The sequence below is a fragment of the Adiantum capillus-veneris genome, chromosome 25 (assembly GCF_014529385.1).
Source record: "Adiantum capillus-veneris isolate H3 chromosome 25, ASM1452938v2, whole genome shotgun sequence".
Classification (NCBI taxonomy): domain Eukaryota; kingdom Viridiplantae; phylum Streptophyta; class Polypodiopsida; order Polypodiales; family Pteridaceae; genus Adiantum; species Adiantum capillus-veneris.
This window is the reverse complement of record NC_140955.1, coordinates 143,530,822-143,546,018: the sequence shown is the minus strand read 5'-3', so window position 1 is coordinate 143,546,018 and position 15,197 is coordinate 143,530,822. Positions and strand designations below refer to the sequence as shown.

General features: G+C 43.6%; 1 protein-coding gene across 1 annotated transcript in view; it reads right to left on the bottom strand.

Annotated features, from left to right (window-relative positions):
* Nucleotides 1–448: 448 nt before the first annotated feature.
* LOC147425780 (PCNA domain-containing protein) overlaps nucleotides 449–15,197 on the bottom strand; it is a 39,424-nt gene continuing 24,675 nt past the window's right edge. The window contains exons 4-7 of the mRNA XM_086499669.1: nucleotides 2,148–2,271; nucleotides 1,939–2,058; nucleotides 1,271–1,341; nucleotides 449–1,163 (exon numbers count right to left, since the gene is read on the bottom strand). Of these exons, the coding sequence (XP_086355795.1) occupies nucleotides 917–1,163; nucleotides 1,271–1,341; nucleotides 1,939–2,058; nucleotides 2,148–2,271 (562 nt within the window). The 3' untranslated portion in view covers nucleotides 449–916. The remainder of the gene's footprint in view (nucleotides 1,164–1,270; nucleotides 1,342–1,938; nucleotides 2,059–2,147; nucleotides 2,272–15,197) is intronic.

Genomic DNA, 15,197 nt, shown 5'->3' with positions numbered 1-15,197 from the left:
ATTCAACATACCACTAAAGCACATAAAACTTGAAGCATATTGGATCACCAATATGAGACACGAAAATCAGCTTGCTATTGAGAAACTTATTAGAGAGAAGGTGGGTAAGGCCGTATCCAAGGGAAGTCGTCTATCACTGTCTGTGCCCTTGCTTGCTCAAGTTCTTTGTAGGAAAGAAGCAAAAGGAGGCTTTAGTCGATGCTTCTCACACAGGCTCTGAAAATCTCTCTCCCCCCCCCCCCCTTTTCATTTTGTGTTTTAAACACTGTATATTTAATTTTCAGCATGGTAGTGTCTCCCTTTTCCCTTGTGCATTGTACCCTCTTCCTCTGTCTTGGGGAGATGTAGCCCATTGGGCACTTTCAAAAACTAACAGAGGGATCTTTTCATGCGGAAAAATAAAAAAAACAAACAAAAAGAGATTTAGCAATGGAGCAGCATCAATACATAATGAAAGGACTGTTTTGTGCATTTTTAGACATCCTCAAGGAATTTCTCTGAATCATAATATGCATTAATCAGGTTCAAGTTCTTCATTCAACCTCTTTTTCAGTAAGGTGGCAGATGTTGGCGATAAAGGGGACTCAAATTTGCGAGGAAGATACACTTCAAAAACGTGCGCAAACTCCTTATGAAAGTTTTAGATGGCCCTTGAAGTTGTTAACAAGATCAGACATGTACAAAGAAAGCAAAACTTTCATGCTGCACCTTTGATTCGGAGCGCAACAATCCATGTGTTGCAAAGGAGGCTCTTAGATCAACCGCTCCTAGACCCATTGCCGGCTCTCTTCATGAAATTTCAGTCCTATGTAGCACAACATACAGCTGACAGTGGGACCGTGGGCTAATGATGAGCCGGTTCATGTGTCGTTGTTAGCAATGGTATCACACTACGCAAGCTGATGACCCAATGCCGCTAATGCATATCTTGATCATTCTCTTCCTCCGGCATCACATAAAACTCAATGTAAGATACTCGGCTCTGCTGCTGATTAGTACCAGTATCCATCTGTTGCTGCTGTGCAGCTGTAAGTCGGACTGGAATCAGATGTTGCACTTTGAGCAATCCCGAGCTGCTTATCGTTAATTTGCTTCCCCTATTATCCTTCAAAATGTGAGCAGGAATGTTTGCTGTTGTTGCCTTGAGAAATTTATACTTGTATCTGTGGTACAATGGAATAATAGAACTGATTAAATACTATTCACGTTCGGCGATGACTTTGAGGGAAGGCTCGAGTACAAGACAACCAACTACTCAAATAGAACTTACTTATATGAAGTGGGATGGCTGCACTGAAAAGCAATAAACAAGTCCCCTTGCGCATTATACAGAAAATCTATCTGTGGGAAAACAATGCCTCAAAATTATCTTTTGTTGCATACCAATTTATACTGAACTCAACAAAAGGATGTACAATAAACTCCCTGCCATGCCTACTCTAACGATTCCTATTTGGAAAGACTCTTCCAAAGCTAGTTGATTTTGTCATTAGAGCTGATAGCGACTCATACTAGCAGGTTCACGCAACCACTGATTTCCATTCAACTCATAAAAATGAACAAATATATGTTTCTGAGGAACATATTCACATTACCTCAGTTTATAACAAGGACACTGTCCTTCAAGCAATAGGGCCAGGATCAGTCACAAACAATAATCTCACAATACTTGCCCAAGAAAGAACATAGAGATACTTGACAAGAGATATTATTCTCTTCTCAAAATCCCAATAAAGCTACTTCTGGAACTAATCACCACTTAAGGACACAAACCCTAGGAAGGTATAGATACCATGCGTAGTATTCACCCACATGAAGTAGCAAGCCCAAAACACTGCAGAACCCTTTGAGAGTAAAAGAAAAGGAACCCGATTTTATCATGGAAGGGAGTAGCAAATCAAAGCTGTAGATAATTGAACTAAACAGTAAAACACATACCTGCAAGTCCCCATGTCCTTCACCCCGAAAAATAACACTTGGCGGATCTGGACATAAACTTAATTGTATGCTTGAACCAGGCCATTCCAAGTCATCAATAGCTTCTTTCAATGCAGCTGACTGCTCAAAAAAATGTGACAAAATTATTTATGCTTGTCACACCTGATGATGTCTTCCAGATTCTGACAACCAAATAGCAGTATGGATACCTTAACTGCAAAACTTTGAGGAGTAACAGCACTATCATCTTCCACACTGAAATCTCTTGGTATGGTGTCTGGAATTCTTGTGCGGATCTCAGCATACATACAGGTCTCATTTGCATCAATCAACCTGCCAGTCAAAGACAAATAGCTAGGTCATACTTCAGGCATGATTGTTAGGTTTCAGCACTGGGCGGCAGGCCGTGTTCGAGACAAGATCAGTGTCACATGTTTTTTTCCAAAAAGAGTTAATTTCTTAACAATCAAAGTTAAAAAGATCAAGAACAATGGCCAAAGGTAACAGAAAGACAGTATATGAAGGCTTGAAATAAAAAGCAAGAGATAAAACAATTTGTCAACTCACACAATATTTAAGCTATATTCAAAGTCAAACTCGTAATCACCAAGGACCTTTACACACCTCTTAAATGGCAAACAGTCAGCATTGATAGGCTGATAGCACTTGGGTCATTCCATCACGGATTGGATGAAATGAGGATGCCAGTCCTATAGGCACGGATAGCACGAGGAAAGGAGGGAAATTTTGGCATGTGCAACTGAGGGCTATCTTTTAAGTGGAGATGGTGAAGCTGGAAAAATTGTGCACGCGCGTGTGCCATTATCTTCGGCAGAGGTACCACTTCCATCTCCTAAACCCACTAGGGTCCCTCAGGATTCTACTATGCCTTCAGGTAGTTTTGACAGTGACGATGTTCTTCTTGCTATAAGAATGACACATTATGAGGAGAATTTTGGATGACAGGAGAATGTAAATGTTAGTGTTATGAGCGTGTCTTGAGCTAGAAGAGAGTGAGAGGAGGCACTCACAATTAACAAGAGCTTGAGACTTGATTATAAACTTGATCTTGATTGAAAAACTTTATGCTTGATTAATAAACTCGATTACAAAACTTGGATTACAAGGCTGGACTTACAAAGAACATGGCTCATCTTTTGCAACAAGAGCGTATGGGCTAAGATCTCCTGTAAAGACTAGAACATCTAAGGGATGTAGGACCTCAAGCACATGTGGAGCCTTACAAGACTCTACCATATTGAGCACTTCAATTCTAGCTTTGCCCTTTCCGTCATTGTCAGATTTCTTAATGTCTTCAGAATTTATTTTGTCTCTTCGCCATGCACAACAATCTTTCTTTCAATGCCCTTTCTTATTATGGGAATGATAGCATTCAACATTGCGCAAAGAACCTTTAGATTTACGACAAGAGTTCCTACGATCCTTGCTTTTAGCACGATTTTGAGTGCAATCCCTCTATCTTTTGCCACTAGCAACATAAACACCGCCCTATCTGGCAAGCTCCATGGACTTTGTCACAGGCTTGGGCACCCCAAGCAAAGAATCCGACACGGCACATGAGCGTGCTCAGAGGTATTGGCCCCAAAGACTGGCGCCCCTTTCGGTATATATTTTTATATTAATGCTTGATTGAAGTTACAACTCCTGCGGGTCTTCGGCTCTCAGACTCTGCATCCAGATGCTCTGTAGAGTGAGGCCCTTGGGACTCTTTTAATCCTCACAAGGAATGCCAAAAGCAGAGCCCCAAAAGCAGTAAACTCAAAAGCAGAGGGTTCCAAAAGCAATAATCCCCAAAAACTCGCTCAAAAGCATCAACGCTTTTTGCGGAACTCTGTACATTTCTGCCACATCAGTAGCGCGTTTTATGGGGGTCTGTACTGCCACGTCAACAGCCTGTCAGTGCAATTTTCGGACGTCCGTATTGTCTGCAACATCAATTGCCGTACTGTCTGTCCATGCCAGCATCTGTCCACAGTTGGTCATGCCACGTCATTAATTTGTGATCTACCCCCCTCTTGAAAGAATCGTAATTGCCCTCAATTACACCTGCACAATCACACAAACCATAAACTAGTTCAATAGACACTGACTCTTAAGTACCGACGCAATAGACAACACGAATCCAGAACTTGTACAAAGACGACAGTCACATCACATAACATCACATTCAGATCACATCACATAAGAATTCATTCCAAATCTTCGACCATGACTACCAACAACGTATTTAGTAATCGCATCTAGATCCATCCCGGATGAAACCGGCCCGTAGGGTGGTAGGCGTTGGCTTTCACCCGAAATTCTTTACTTTATACACACACACAGAGCACTTTGCAAAGAGAACCTGCGACGGGAGTTAACACTTGAATACACACACGGCTCGGAAGCTAGAATGCTCCGAGCAGACGCCGACAACCTATAGGCCCCAAAATTGGCGCCCCTTTCAGTATTTCTTTATTCTTTAGGAGGGTAAATTACAAGGTAAGGTCTTGGGAATCCTTCACGTGTATCCACCTAGATACCATTTGATTTGGCCAAATTTCGGCAACATAACAGCCCCAAAACTTGCGCGAAACCAATTCCCCTGCTAGAACTCACTTGCACTGGCGTATACCCTCTGATTCCTGCCCAAAAACAGTAAATTCAGCACGCTGTATTTACTGGTTTTTGCCCTGTTTTCAGCCCCAAACAGTGTCCTAACTGTCCTCTGCCAGTGGGGCACAATTCCCAATGGTCCTGGCGTCCGTATGGCTGAAAAACAGTGAATTTACAGCGCATACACAGCGCTGATTTTGCACCTGTACGGTGAGGTTATGACCCTCACCAGTGCCTGCTTTGGAGCAGCAGTTAGCTACCCCTGTTCCTGCTCAAGGAGGCTCTTGCCTCAGCACAAAAGCATGAACCCACACAACTGTACATCAGTCAAATGAGTAGCCCTCTTGTGGGGCATCACATAACTGCACGTAGGGGAGAGAGAGAGAGCAATGTGTAGTGTGCAGGGCATCACTCCTAGCACCACATTGTACATGAGAGGGAAAGGAAGCACTCCATAGCTCTTAACCTGTGACCAAAAGCTGAAATGAGGCCTCTCCCAGCATAAAAATCAGCGCCCATTTTTCTGCAAGAGGAAAGTTCACGAAAATGTGACACTTGGCGCATTTTCAAGCATTTTCCCGTTTCGGGTTCGCCGCTTAAAAATATCCCAACCGACGCGTCAGTTGACTTCGCGGCAGAGTTATAAAGTGTTCCCCTAGTCATACCGGAGGTAATGACGCGAACACATTTCGCGGCCCAAAATAGCAATTCCCTAAATTTTAGGAGATGCTTCCGTTGGGTTCCCACTGGTCTTCTGACCATCTATCCTCATTGGAGCCGCATCCAAAAGTGCAATGTGGCCCAACTGTCGGATACTTTTTGTTGGTAGTCCCACCTTGACTTTACGCCTTAATTGAGTTCACTTCCTCGTATCCACCAACTTGCTAAGTGCGACGGGGGGACCTATATGATCTTGCTCTGAGCCTAGACATCCTCTTACCATACGAATTCCAGTGCCGACCACTTCCCGTCTGCGGGTGAATCTACCGTTCACATTGGCCATACAATGTCCGACCGTTTGCTACTTCAAAAAGAGGGTCTCAAAACAAATAAAATAAACCCCATTGGAAAGAAACCAACAACCAAGGTTAGCAGTTGCCACATCTCTGTGACATGGTTAATAACTGCCACATCCTCGTGACACCGGACCTCACTGATGTCGGATTAACTGATCCCATATTGCGATCATGTCAATAGAGATTTTCGACTCAAGCACTGTCCTGTGCGAGTAATTATTTCCGGGAGTCCCATTTTGAAGTACTTCTCTCATAAAGTCATCCAGCGGAATACTGTCAGCACATCAGTATCCCTTAAGTCCAAAAGGAAATCAGTGACATTATTCCATCCACATAATCTGTGACAAAGGAGCGGAGTAACTCCTCTCTTGTGCAGTACCGCCTGCACCAGATTCCACCCGTTGATCTGTGGGAACTCTGGAATAGGCACAGCTAGACCAAAAGCATCGAGGTAAAGTTCCAAATCTGAGGAGTATCTGTTAGGTCCTCCTCCTCCATCCATTTCGCATTCGATGCCGGATGGTTCTTAACTAAGAACCACCGTTCACTTTACCTTTCTCTTTCTTGTCTTGGAAAGCTAGTATCTGTTCCAGAACGAGTATCTTCTCGCTCTTTATTATTTTGACTCTGTCAATTTCTCTCTCAAGCACAAATATCGAGTTCTCTTCAGAAGTATTAACTTCCAAAGGACCACTCTCAATTTGATGCAACCATTTTGAAAGGAGCTGACAACCTTCTATGCTTCCTTTGTTGGCTTTTCTCATTCTTCAGGCTAGAGCTATCCATTCAATCCCTTTCATGGTCTTGTCCATCCAAGCAAGTCCAAATTTGCACTTGCAAGATTCTATTAAAGAATGTTGCTTTTTATAAAACTGTTTGAGTAAAGCAGTCTATAGGAATCAACTTTTGCCACAACTGAGCAAAGAAATAGCTAAGCATCTACCTGTTTCACATGAGCCTCATAGAATGGGACCGTCTCTTGTGTTCTTAGCAGATCTTAAAATGGAGTTACTGTTAGTCAAGTCTGGTAAAAAGAAATAGACAAATCATACCTCAGAATCTCAATGAGATGGTCATAAGGTAGTTGGGTCTGCTTGAGCTCATCATGCATTGGGCACATCACTTCATCATTGCCACTACATCCATCATCGATGTAGTTGCAGTGGGTGCATCCATAGCTTGCTGGCAAGGGAAAAGGGAAGGCAGCTCGAGGGCACTATGAAGCTGAGAGAGAGAGAGAGAGAGAGAGAGAGAGAGAGAGAGAGAGAACTTGTTTCAGCTTGCTTTAGGAAATTGTTTTTGTTTGCTTAACAAAGTGGAGTTGTTACAGGCTTTAGGACATTCTTGGATAGCATTGTAGGCTTATGAGGTTGTGTGTTGACTTTTTGCAAAATCTAGGTGTCAAAGTTTTGGTGGGCTATTTTTGAGTGGAGGTATGCCACATGGAATTGAATTATATATGTTTCGAATATGAAGAGATTGCTTGTGTCTTGAGTATTTAATTTTCAGTATTCAATTTTCATAATGGTTCTAAAATCTCATTTTTTGTTGATTAAGTGTCAAATTTGTGGTAGTGAAAGTAATGTGCATGGCATAATTTTTTTCTTTCACCATTGTTGCTCTTGTATCAATTTGCTCAAATTTATCTTTGCTCGGTTTTTTTTGCTCGGTGATTAGAAACCCCCGTTGAAGGGAGGGCTTTGCGAACCAAAGCTACAAGTGCAGTATGCAAGTTTTTACTTGAAGATGTAATATGTAGATATGGATGTGTCGGTAAAATTATTGCGGATAGAGGGGAACTGGATGCTAATGAGGCCAGATAATTTTTTGCTCGTCTGGGTATTGAGTTCTCTCTCACTACCGCATATAACCCGGAAGGAAATGGCAAAAGTGAGAGGGGACATCCCCCCATTATCAAGGCGTTGGCTAAAGCATGCAAAGGACATATTGGTGATTGGCCTCGATTGCTACCATATGCTTTATGGGCAGACCGTACCACACATAGTACTCTTACAGGGTTCATGCCATCAGAGTTGATGTATGGTCAAAAACCTGTAATGCCTCTTGAGGAGGCAATAACTACATGGAGTAGCCTTGGGATATAGAGATGAGCAGAGAAGATTTACTTGCTTTGAGAATTTAGCAATTAGAAAGGAGAGATGAGGAAGTGGAAACTACAAGGGAAAAACTAAGGAATGCTCGCTTAAAGAACAGCGATGCTTTTGACAAACGACATAGGCTGAGACCAAACGCTATTCAAGAAGGAGATTGGGTTCTTGTTTATGATAGCAGTTTAGATAATCAGTACACAGCTATGCGCAAAATGGTTAAGCGGTGGTTTGGCCCCTATGTGGTCAAACATGCTTTTCTTAATGCTACCTACAAGTTACGTGAAATGGACGGTACAGAGTTAACGGTTCCAATTGCAGGTAAACATGTATAAATGTATAGAAAAAGGGATGCAGAGCTTCAGATTGGAGATGGAGACTTCAATGTGCATGAAGATGGGGATTTTGATGATAAAGATGTGTCTTCTAATGAAGATGCTACCTTGGAGGACTTCTAAAGATGAGCACATACCGGAGGATGTGCAAGTTTAGAGGGGGTGGATGTCGTGCTACTTTGCGGGCACGCAGTGAAAGATGCAAATCTGCATACATTTTCGATGTTTTTGCCAAACTTATGAACAATGTTAGGAGCTGTTATGTCAGCAAGAGGACTAAGATGTATGCTAAATGTGGGTTCTGGTGCCTAGAAATGGAGCTATTGCCTGCAAGCCGAGTTGTAGTGATGTTGCCAAAATGTGATTTTATAAGCCAAATTTGAAGTGTTTGACGTGCTCTCCATGCCTGTCTTTACGGCTCGTGAATTGGAGCTACAGTGAAGAAGTTATGTCAATTTGAAGATGTGACAGTGTGCAAATCTAGGCCAGATTGGGCAGTTGCTGATGAAGGGTCAAAGTTGATATGAATGCACGGGGCTGAAGTAATCATTTTATGGAGCGTGTCGGTCTTTTCAGATCGGCAATAGGAGTTCTGGTTGCTAAGATATTAGCAGTTTAAGTTTCCCCGAGGGCTAGTTCCGTACGAGTTTGGTCGTCCCGGTCAATGTGTCATCTGGCAGTTTTCATGCTTCAACCATGTACTCAGGGGAGACTAGACAAGCCCTTCTTTCTTGGGTTACCTGTCACTCTTAAAAACACAGATTAGGGATCGACACGCCCAAGTGGTCTTGGGTTACGTGCGATCACAAGCAGCAAAAAAAATTATTGTGGTTCTTTGTGCTTCTTTCCTTGAGTGATGATACCGAACACTTCCAAAGAACTGAGCTCTCATACCAATGCACTTAGCGGCCGGCCAATCGACGTGAGGTGGGAAAAAGCAACCTTGGTGTGAGCGCAAGGCCGCCAAGGGGTCGCCCGCGGAAAAGAGTAGAACTCGGGTGACGAGAAGATCCTTCTCGAACACAGATTGCAAGCGAAAGAGAACCTCAAGAACTCAAGAACCCAAGTTCCTCGTGAACTTAAGAACCAAAGACCACAAGAACCCAAGACTTCAATGGATGGTCATCACTCGAAGCGGAATGGATACTTCGCTTGGAGGTGATGAGCATGAGAGAGGCGAAGAAGAATTTTCCCCACCAGGAGGCTTTTCCAACCCTCCCCCTTCCCCATCTACGTCAAGGATTGCACTAACTCCTATGGTGGCTTTGGACAGATGTTTATGGAAAGGAAGTTAGAACGCGAAGCAAGACAAGCAGAAAGAATGGTAGAATTTGATCGTGAATGCAAAGAAAGAAAAGCAGAAATGGATCGCACACACACAGAAAGAAAAGCAGAAAGAGAAGCAGAAATAAAGGCAGCCAAAGCAAGACAAGAACAGAGCGACCAACACATGAAAGAGTTCTTGCGACTCTTTTCTATTGTGCAGGCGCACTTCGCACAGATTCAGGAGAAGGAGACTCTCTCGGTCTCATCTTCTTTAGAGCATGATACACAAGATTTGCATGATGATAAGCATGATGATTTGAAGGATAATGATGAGCATGATGATTTGGATGACAATGACAAGCATGATGATTTGCATGATCAAGATGTGATTTCTCAGAAGCATGATGAGTTGCATGAAGATGACGTGATTGTTCACAAGGATGATGTGTTAGTTGATTCTTTTTCTAGCGAATCTGACCTCGTTGCAGATTCGATCAATCACGAAGGATCGATCTTGGCTCTCGAGCCTAGGTCCAAAGAACCCCCTCAGGAAGAATCGATCTTGGCTCTCGAGCCTAGGTCCAAAGAACCCTCATAGGAAGTATTGTATGTTCGCATGATTCATATGCACGCATTGTACGAGTGTTTCATTCGTGATCGTTTCTTGTATTTTAGTCATCGTCTTTATGTGATCCCTTTTCCTAGGCATGACATATTGTATGTTGAGCACGTTTCACTCATGAATGAGCACAATGTATGCGGATTGTTCATGAAAAGCTGAAAAGTATGCATTGAAGAAAGTCACATTCCGTGTCTCTTCCTTGGCATGATACATTTGTAGAAAGAGCACAAGGAAGTATGAGCACCAAGCATGGGCATTTCCGTTGTGAATTGCCACAGTTGATTGCTCTAGATCCTAAGAGAAAGATTCGATCTCATTGTATGCGTGTGTGTGGTGAACGGTTTGGCACTCTGTCTCTTTGTTCATCTACATTGCATGCACAGTCTTTAAGAAGACAAGATTTTTTCCACTCACTTTACATTGAATGGGTATGTTCATGTTTTTGTGTTGGGAGTGGTTTCGGGAATTTTCAGCCATGGAGATTCTTGACGAAGAAAGAAGCATGACTCTCGATGAAGTTGAAGCATTGAAGGAGCCACAAAAGACTTTGTGTCGCTTTCGGCCCGGCCCAAAAAAAGCAAGCGTTGCATACCTTTATGAAGTTCAAGTACCGCACGACCCCCACATCAGAGTGGGCCGGCGAAGAGTCCTTTCCAGGATTCCGGATATTATTGGCGATCTCCCTCGACGCCATACAATTCGGTACCAGTACCTCACTTTGAAAAGGAGGGGATATCACGTGACACGTCCAACCCTATGTGTCCGTGGACAAGCTACAGCACGACAAGGGTTCAGTCAGTCCAGTCAGTCTACATTTAGAAGTAATCTGGCACTTTTGTGAGTCTGTTCGCAGACCGTGCATGACCAGTCACTTAGTGTAGATGCATATCCTCTGGTTGCACACAGCATGATCATAAGCATTCCCATCAAAATCCTTCAGGGGAATTTTCCAGTGCATTTAGCCTATTTTACCTATTTTTGACATTTTTCACTTATTATTTTTAAGTGACTTTTGTTGGAAAGTAGGTAGGGCAAATTGAGTAAGTTTGTATATAAGCAAACCTAGACTAGCACTAATTGGCAGAAGAGGCAACAGGAGCACACGCTCAACGGGCAACTTCTCAGCAAAACCCCCAAGAGGCCTAGCGTTTTTGCTCCACATCATAAGCCTAGCGTTTTTGGCCCAGATCAGCCAGCGTTTTTGCACTTACAGATTCCCGACGAGACAGCAGAAGACAGATCAGCCCTAGCATTAGAAGTTTGCACCAGAAAATCAACAGCGTTTTTGCAGATCAAGACAAATCAGCCCTAGCATTTTTGCATCAGCCTGACTCCTCAGCGTTTTTGCAGATCTTCGCGACGGAATCATCCCTAGAACCAGTGTTTTCAGTTTTCAGCCCTTGGACACCGCAGATCAAGTCATGAACCTCGCAGATCTCACCTTCCCGCAGCAGTTCCTCGCCGCACCGTCAGTTTCCGCAAGGTTTACAGTTTCAGCCCGGAAAACGCAGATTTCAGCATCTGCGTTTTCAGCGTGTCGTCATTGCATCGTCCTCATCGCCGTCGTCATGGACATAGAGTCAGAATTCAGCAGATAGAAGACTTGCAGATTTCAGCCCTTAGAGTTTCCAGATTTCAGCCCGTCTCGTCGTCGTCCTCATCGTCGTCAAGTCCAAGCATTGTAGAGATTTGTGCAATCAATAGGAGACCACTCTCGCCGACGAGAGTGGGGCATTCGGAGGAGGGTTTTACGTCTCTGGTGTCGAATTCTCGTCTCTCTCTATCTCTCAGTCTCATACACTTCCATTCACAGTGTCCATTCACTTTGTTTGTGTCCATTGCACTCTCTCACTAAAGGAACGGAAGGCTCTTGCTTCCGTAAGTAAAAGCTCAAGATGAGTGCTCCGAACTATGCTCAAGGTTCCTTTTACTTACGGAAGGGAGAGCCTTCCGTTCCTTTAGTGAGAGAGTGCAATGGACACAAACAAAGTGAATGGACACTGTGAATGGAAGTGTATGAGACTGAGAGATAGAGAGAGAAGAGAATACGACACCAAAGACGTAAAACCCTCCTCTGAAGGCCCCACTCTCGTCGGCGAGAGTGGTCTACTATTGATTGCACAAACTGGTACAATGAGGATGCATATGACTGATGCAAGTCTAGGCTAGGTCGATGTCGACGACCGGGATGACGAGACCGACGCTATGGCTGAAATCTGCTACTCTTTATCTGCTGTCCAAAAATGCTGATAGGCTGAATTCTGCTGCGGCTGAAAACGCAAGAAAAAACGCTGCCCTTGCTGGTCTTCATGGCTGAAAACTGTTGATCTTTAGGGCTGAAAACTGCAGGTCATCATCTGCTGAAAATCGCCATGGCTGAGGCTGCAAATCTGGAAACGCTAGGTCTTGTGAAAAACGCCAAGGCTGCAGAGCATTCTTGGAGGAAAAACGCTAGAGACTGGGACTGTATGGCGATGAGGCTAGGAGGAGAAACGCTAGGGCTGAGTATGCCTTGCGAGGATGCTTGATGATGGAAACGCTAGGGGTCTTTGCTTGGAGGAGACAATGCCACCAAGGTTCTTGCTGAGAAGTTGCCTGTTGAGCTTGGGCTCCTGCTGCCTCTTCTCATGCTCACCCTTAGACACCGCAGATCAAGTCCCGAACCTCACAGATCTCACCTTCTTGCAGCAGTTTCTCGCCGCACGGTCAGTTTCCGCAAGGTTTACAGTTTCAGCCCGGAAAACGCAGATTTCAGCATCTGCGTTTTCAGCGCGTCGTCGTTGCATCGTCGTCATCGCCGTCGTCATCGACATAGAGTCAGAATTCAGCAGATAGAAGATTTGCAGATTTCAGCCCTTAGAGTTTCCAAATTTCAGTCCGTCTCGTCGTCATCCTCATCGTCGTCGACATCGTCGGCAAGTCCAAGCATTGTAGAGATTTGTGCAATCAATAGTAGACCACTCTCGCCGACGAGAGTGGGGCCTTCGAAGGAGGGTTTTACGTCTCTGGTGTCGTATTCTCTTCTCTCTCTATCTCTCAGTCTCATATACTTCCATTCACAGTGTCCATTCACTTTGTTTGTGTCCATTGCACTCTCTCACTAAAGGAACAGAAGGCTCTCCCTTCCGTAAGTAAAAGGAACCTTGAGCACAGTTCAAAGCACTCATCTTGAGCAAAGTTCAAACATTCATTCCGTTGCACCTAACAGTTCAGTCTATTCTTTTCTATTGGCACGTGGTGCCCGTCTTGTGACAACAAGTTAAGCGTTTGGTTCGCAAGCGTGATTGTGCAACAGCCTTGGTTATGTTGTGAGAAAAAGAAGCAGAAACGGAAGAAACACCAAAATCCTCAACATCACCCACTGCTTACTTGCAACAGTCCTTCTTTCAACCATTCATGGACTTATTTCCAGATGAGCTCCCAACTACATTACCTCCTCGTCGTCCTGTGGATCATACAATCGATTTGATTCCCGAACAACCTCCTCCAGTTCGAGCTCCTTATCGCGTTTCATATTCAGAATCTCAAGAAATTCAACGACAATTTATTGGATAAAGGTCATATCTATCCCAGCAAAAGTCCTTTTGGCGCTCCAGTCTTATTGGTAAAAAAGAAGGATGGCTCCATGCGTCTTTGCATTGATTATCGTGCTCTCAATAAGCTGACGATAAAAAACAAATTTCCTTTACCTCTCATCGATGAACTCTTTGATCAACTATTGGGTTCAAGGGTCTATTCCAAGATCTATCTGAAGTCAGGTTATCACCAGATTCGCATTAGAATTGGCGATGAATACAAAATAGCTTTTCAGACAAAGTATGGTCATTATGAATTTCTGGTCATTCCTTTTGGGTTAACCAATGCCCCGGCAACCTTCATGACCTTGATGAATGAAATTTTTGGCCCTTATTTGGATAAATTTGTGATCGTGTACCTCGACGACATCCTTGTCTTGAGTAAAACCATGGCAGATCACAAAGAACACTTGCAGATTGTCTTTGAGACATTACGTACAAATGTATTGTACATAAACAAGAAAAAAAGGGAGTTTTTCAAGGATCACGTGGAATACCTTGGACATGTGATTTCTGCTACAGGGATTGTTGTAGATCCAAAGAAGATTAAGGTCATTGTTGACTGGCCTTTACCTCTCACTATTACAAATGTGCGATCTTTCTTGGGTCTTGCTAATTTTTATCACACCAAAGTCCATAAGTTCTCAGATATTGCTTCTCCTCTAACGAAATTGACAAAAACGGATAAACTACATTGGACTCCTGAAGCAGAAAAGTCTTTCAATAAACTCAAGCATGCTTTGACAACAACACCTGTCTTAGCAATTGCAGATCCTATTCGACCATTTGATGTGATAACTGATGCTTCTGATCAAGCATCAGGTGGTGTTTTCATGCAAAATGATCGTGTCATTGCTTTTGTGTTAGGTGCAGCGGAATGAATGCTTGAACTTTGCTCAAGATGAGTGCTCTCAACTGTGCTCAAGGTTCCTTTTGTTCTTATGGAAGGGAGAGCCTTCCGTTCTTAATGAGAGAGTGCAATGAACACAAACAAAATGAATGGACATTGTGCGTGAAACTGTATGAGACTGAGAGATAGAGAGAGAAGAGAATACGACACCAGAGATGTTGTAAAACCCTCCTCCGAAGGCCCCACTCTTGTTTCGGCGAGAGTGGTCTACTACTGATTGCACAAACCGGTACAAACTGAATGCATGTGACTGATGCAATCTAGGCTAGGTCGATGTCGACGACGGGGATGACGAGACCGACGCTATGGCTGAAATCTGCTACTCTTTATCTGTTGTCCAAAAACGCTGATAGGCCGAATTCTCCTGCGGCTGAAAACGCAAGAGAAAACGGTGCCTTTGCTGGACTTTATGGCTGAAAATCTGCTACTGTGTTGGGGCTGAAATGGCTAAAGAAAAGAGGCTGAAAATGGACTGCTGCAAATCGCCAAAGGCTGAAATCTGTAGCGGACAATGCTTGGATAAAAAACGTTAGGCTTGATGAAGCTTAGCGATGGATGTTCTACTGAAAAAGCTAGGTCTTGTGATTGCCCGGCGGTGAAGATCTGCTAAAAACGCCAAGCAATGGGATTGCAGGCGATGGTGATCAAAAACGCTAGAAACCATCAAGGGGGTTCTTGTGAGAAGTTGCCTGTTGAGCTTTGGCTCCTGCTGCCTCTTCTGCTAATTAGTGCTAGTTTAGGTTTGCTTATATACAAACTTACTCAATTTGCCCTACCTACTTTCCAACAAAAGTCACTTAAAAATAATAAG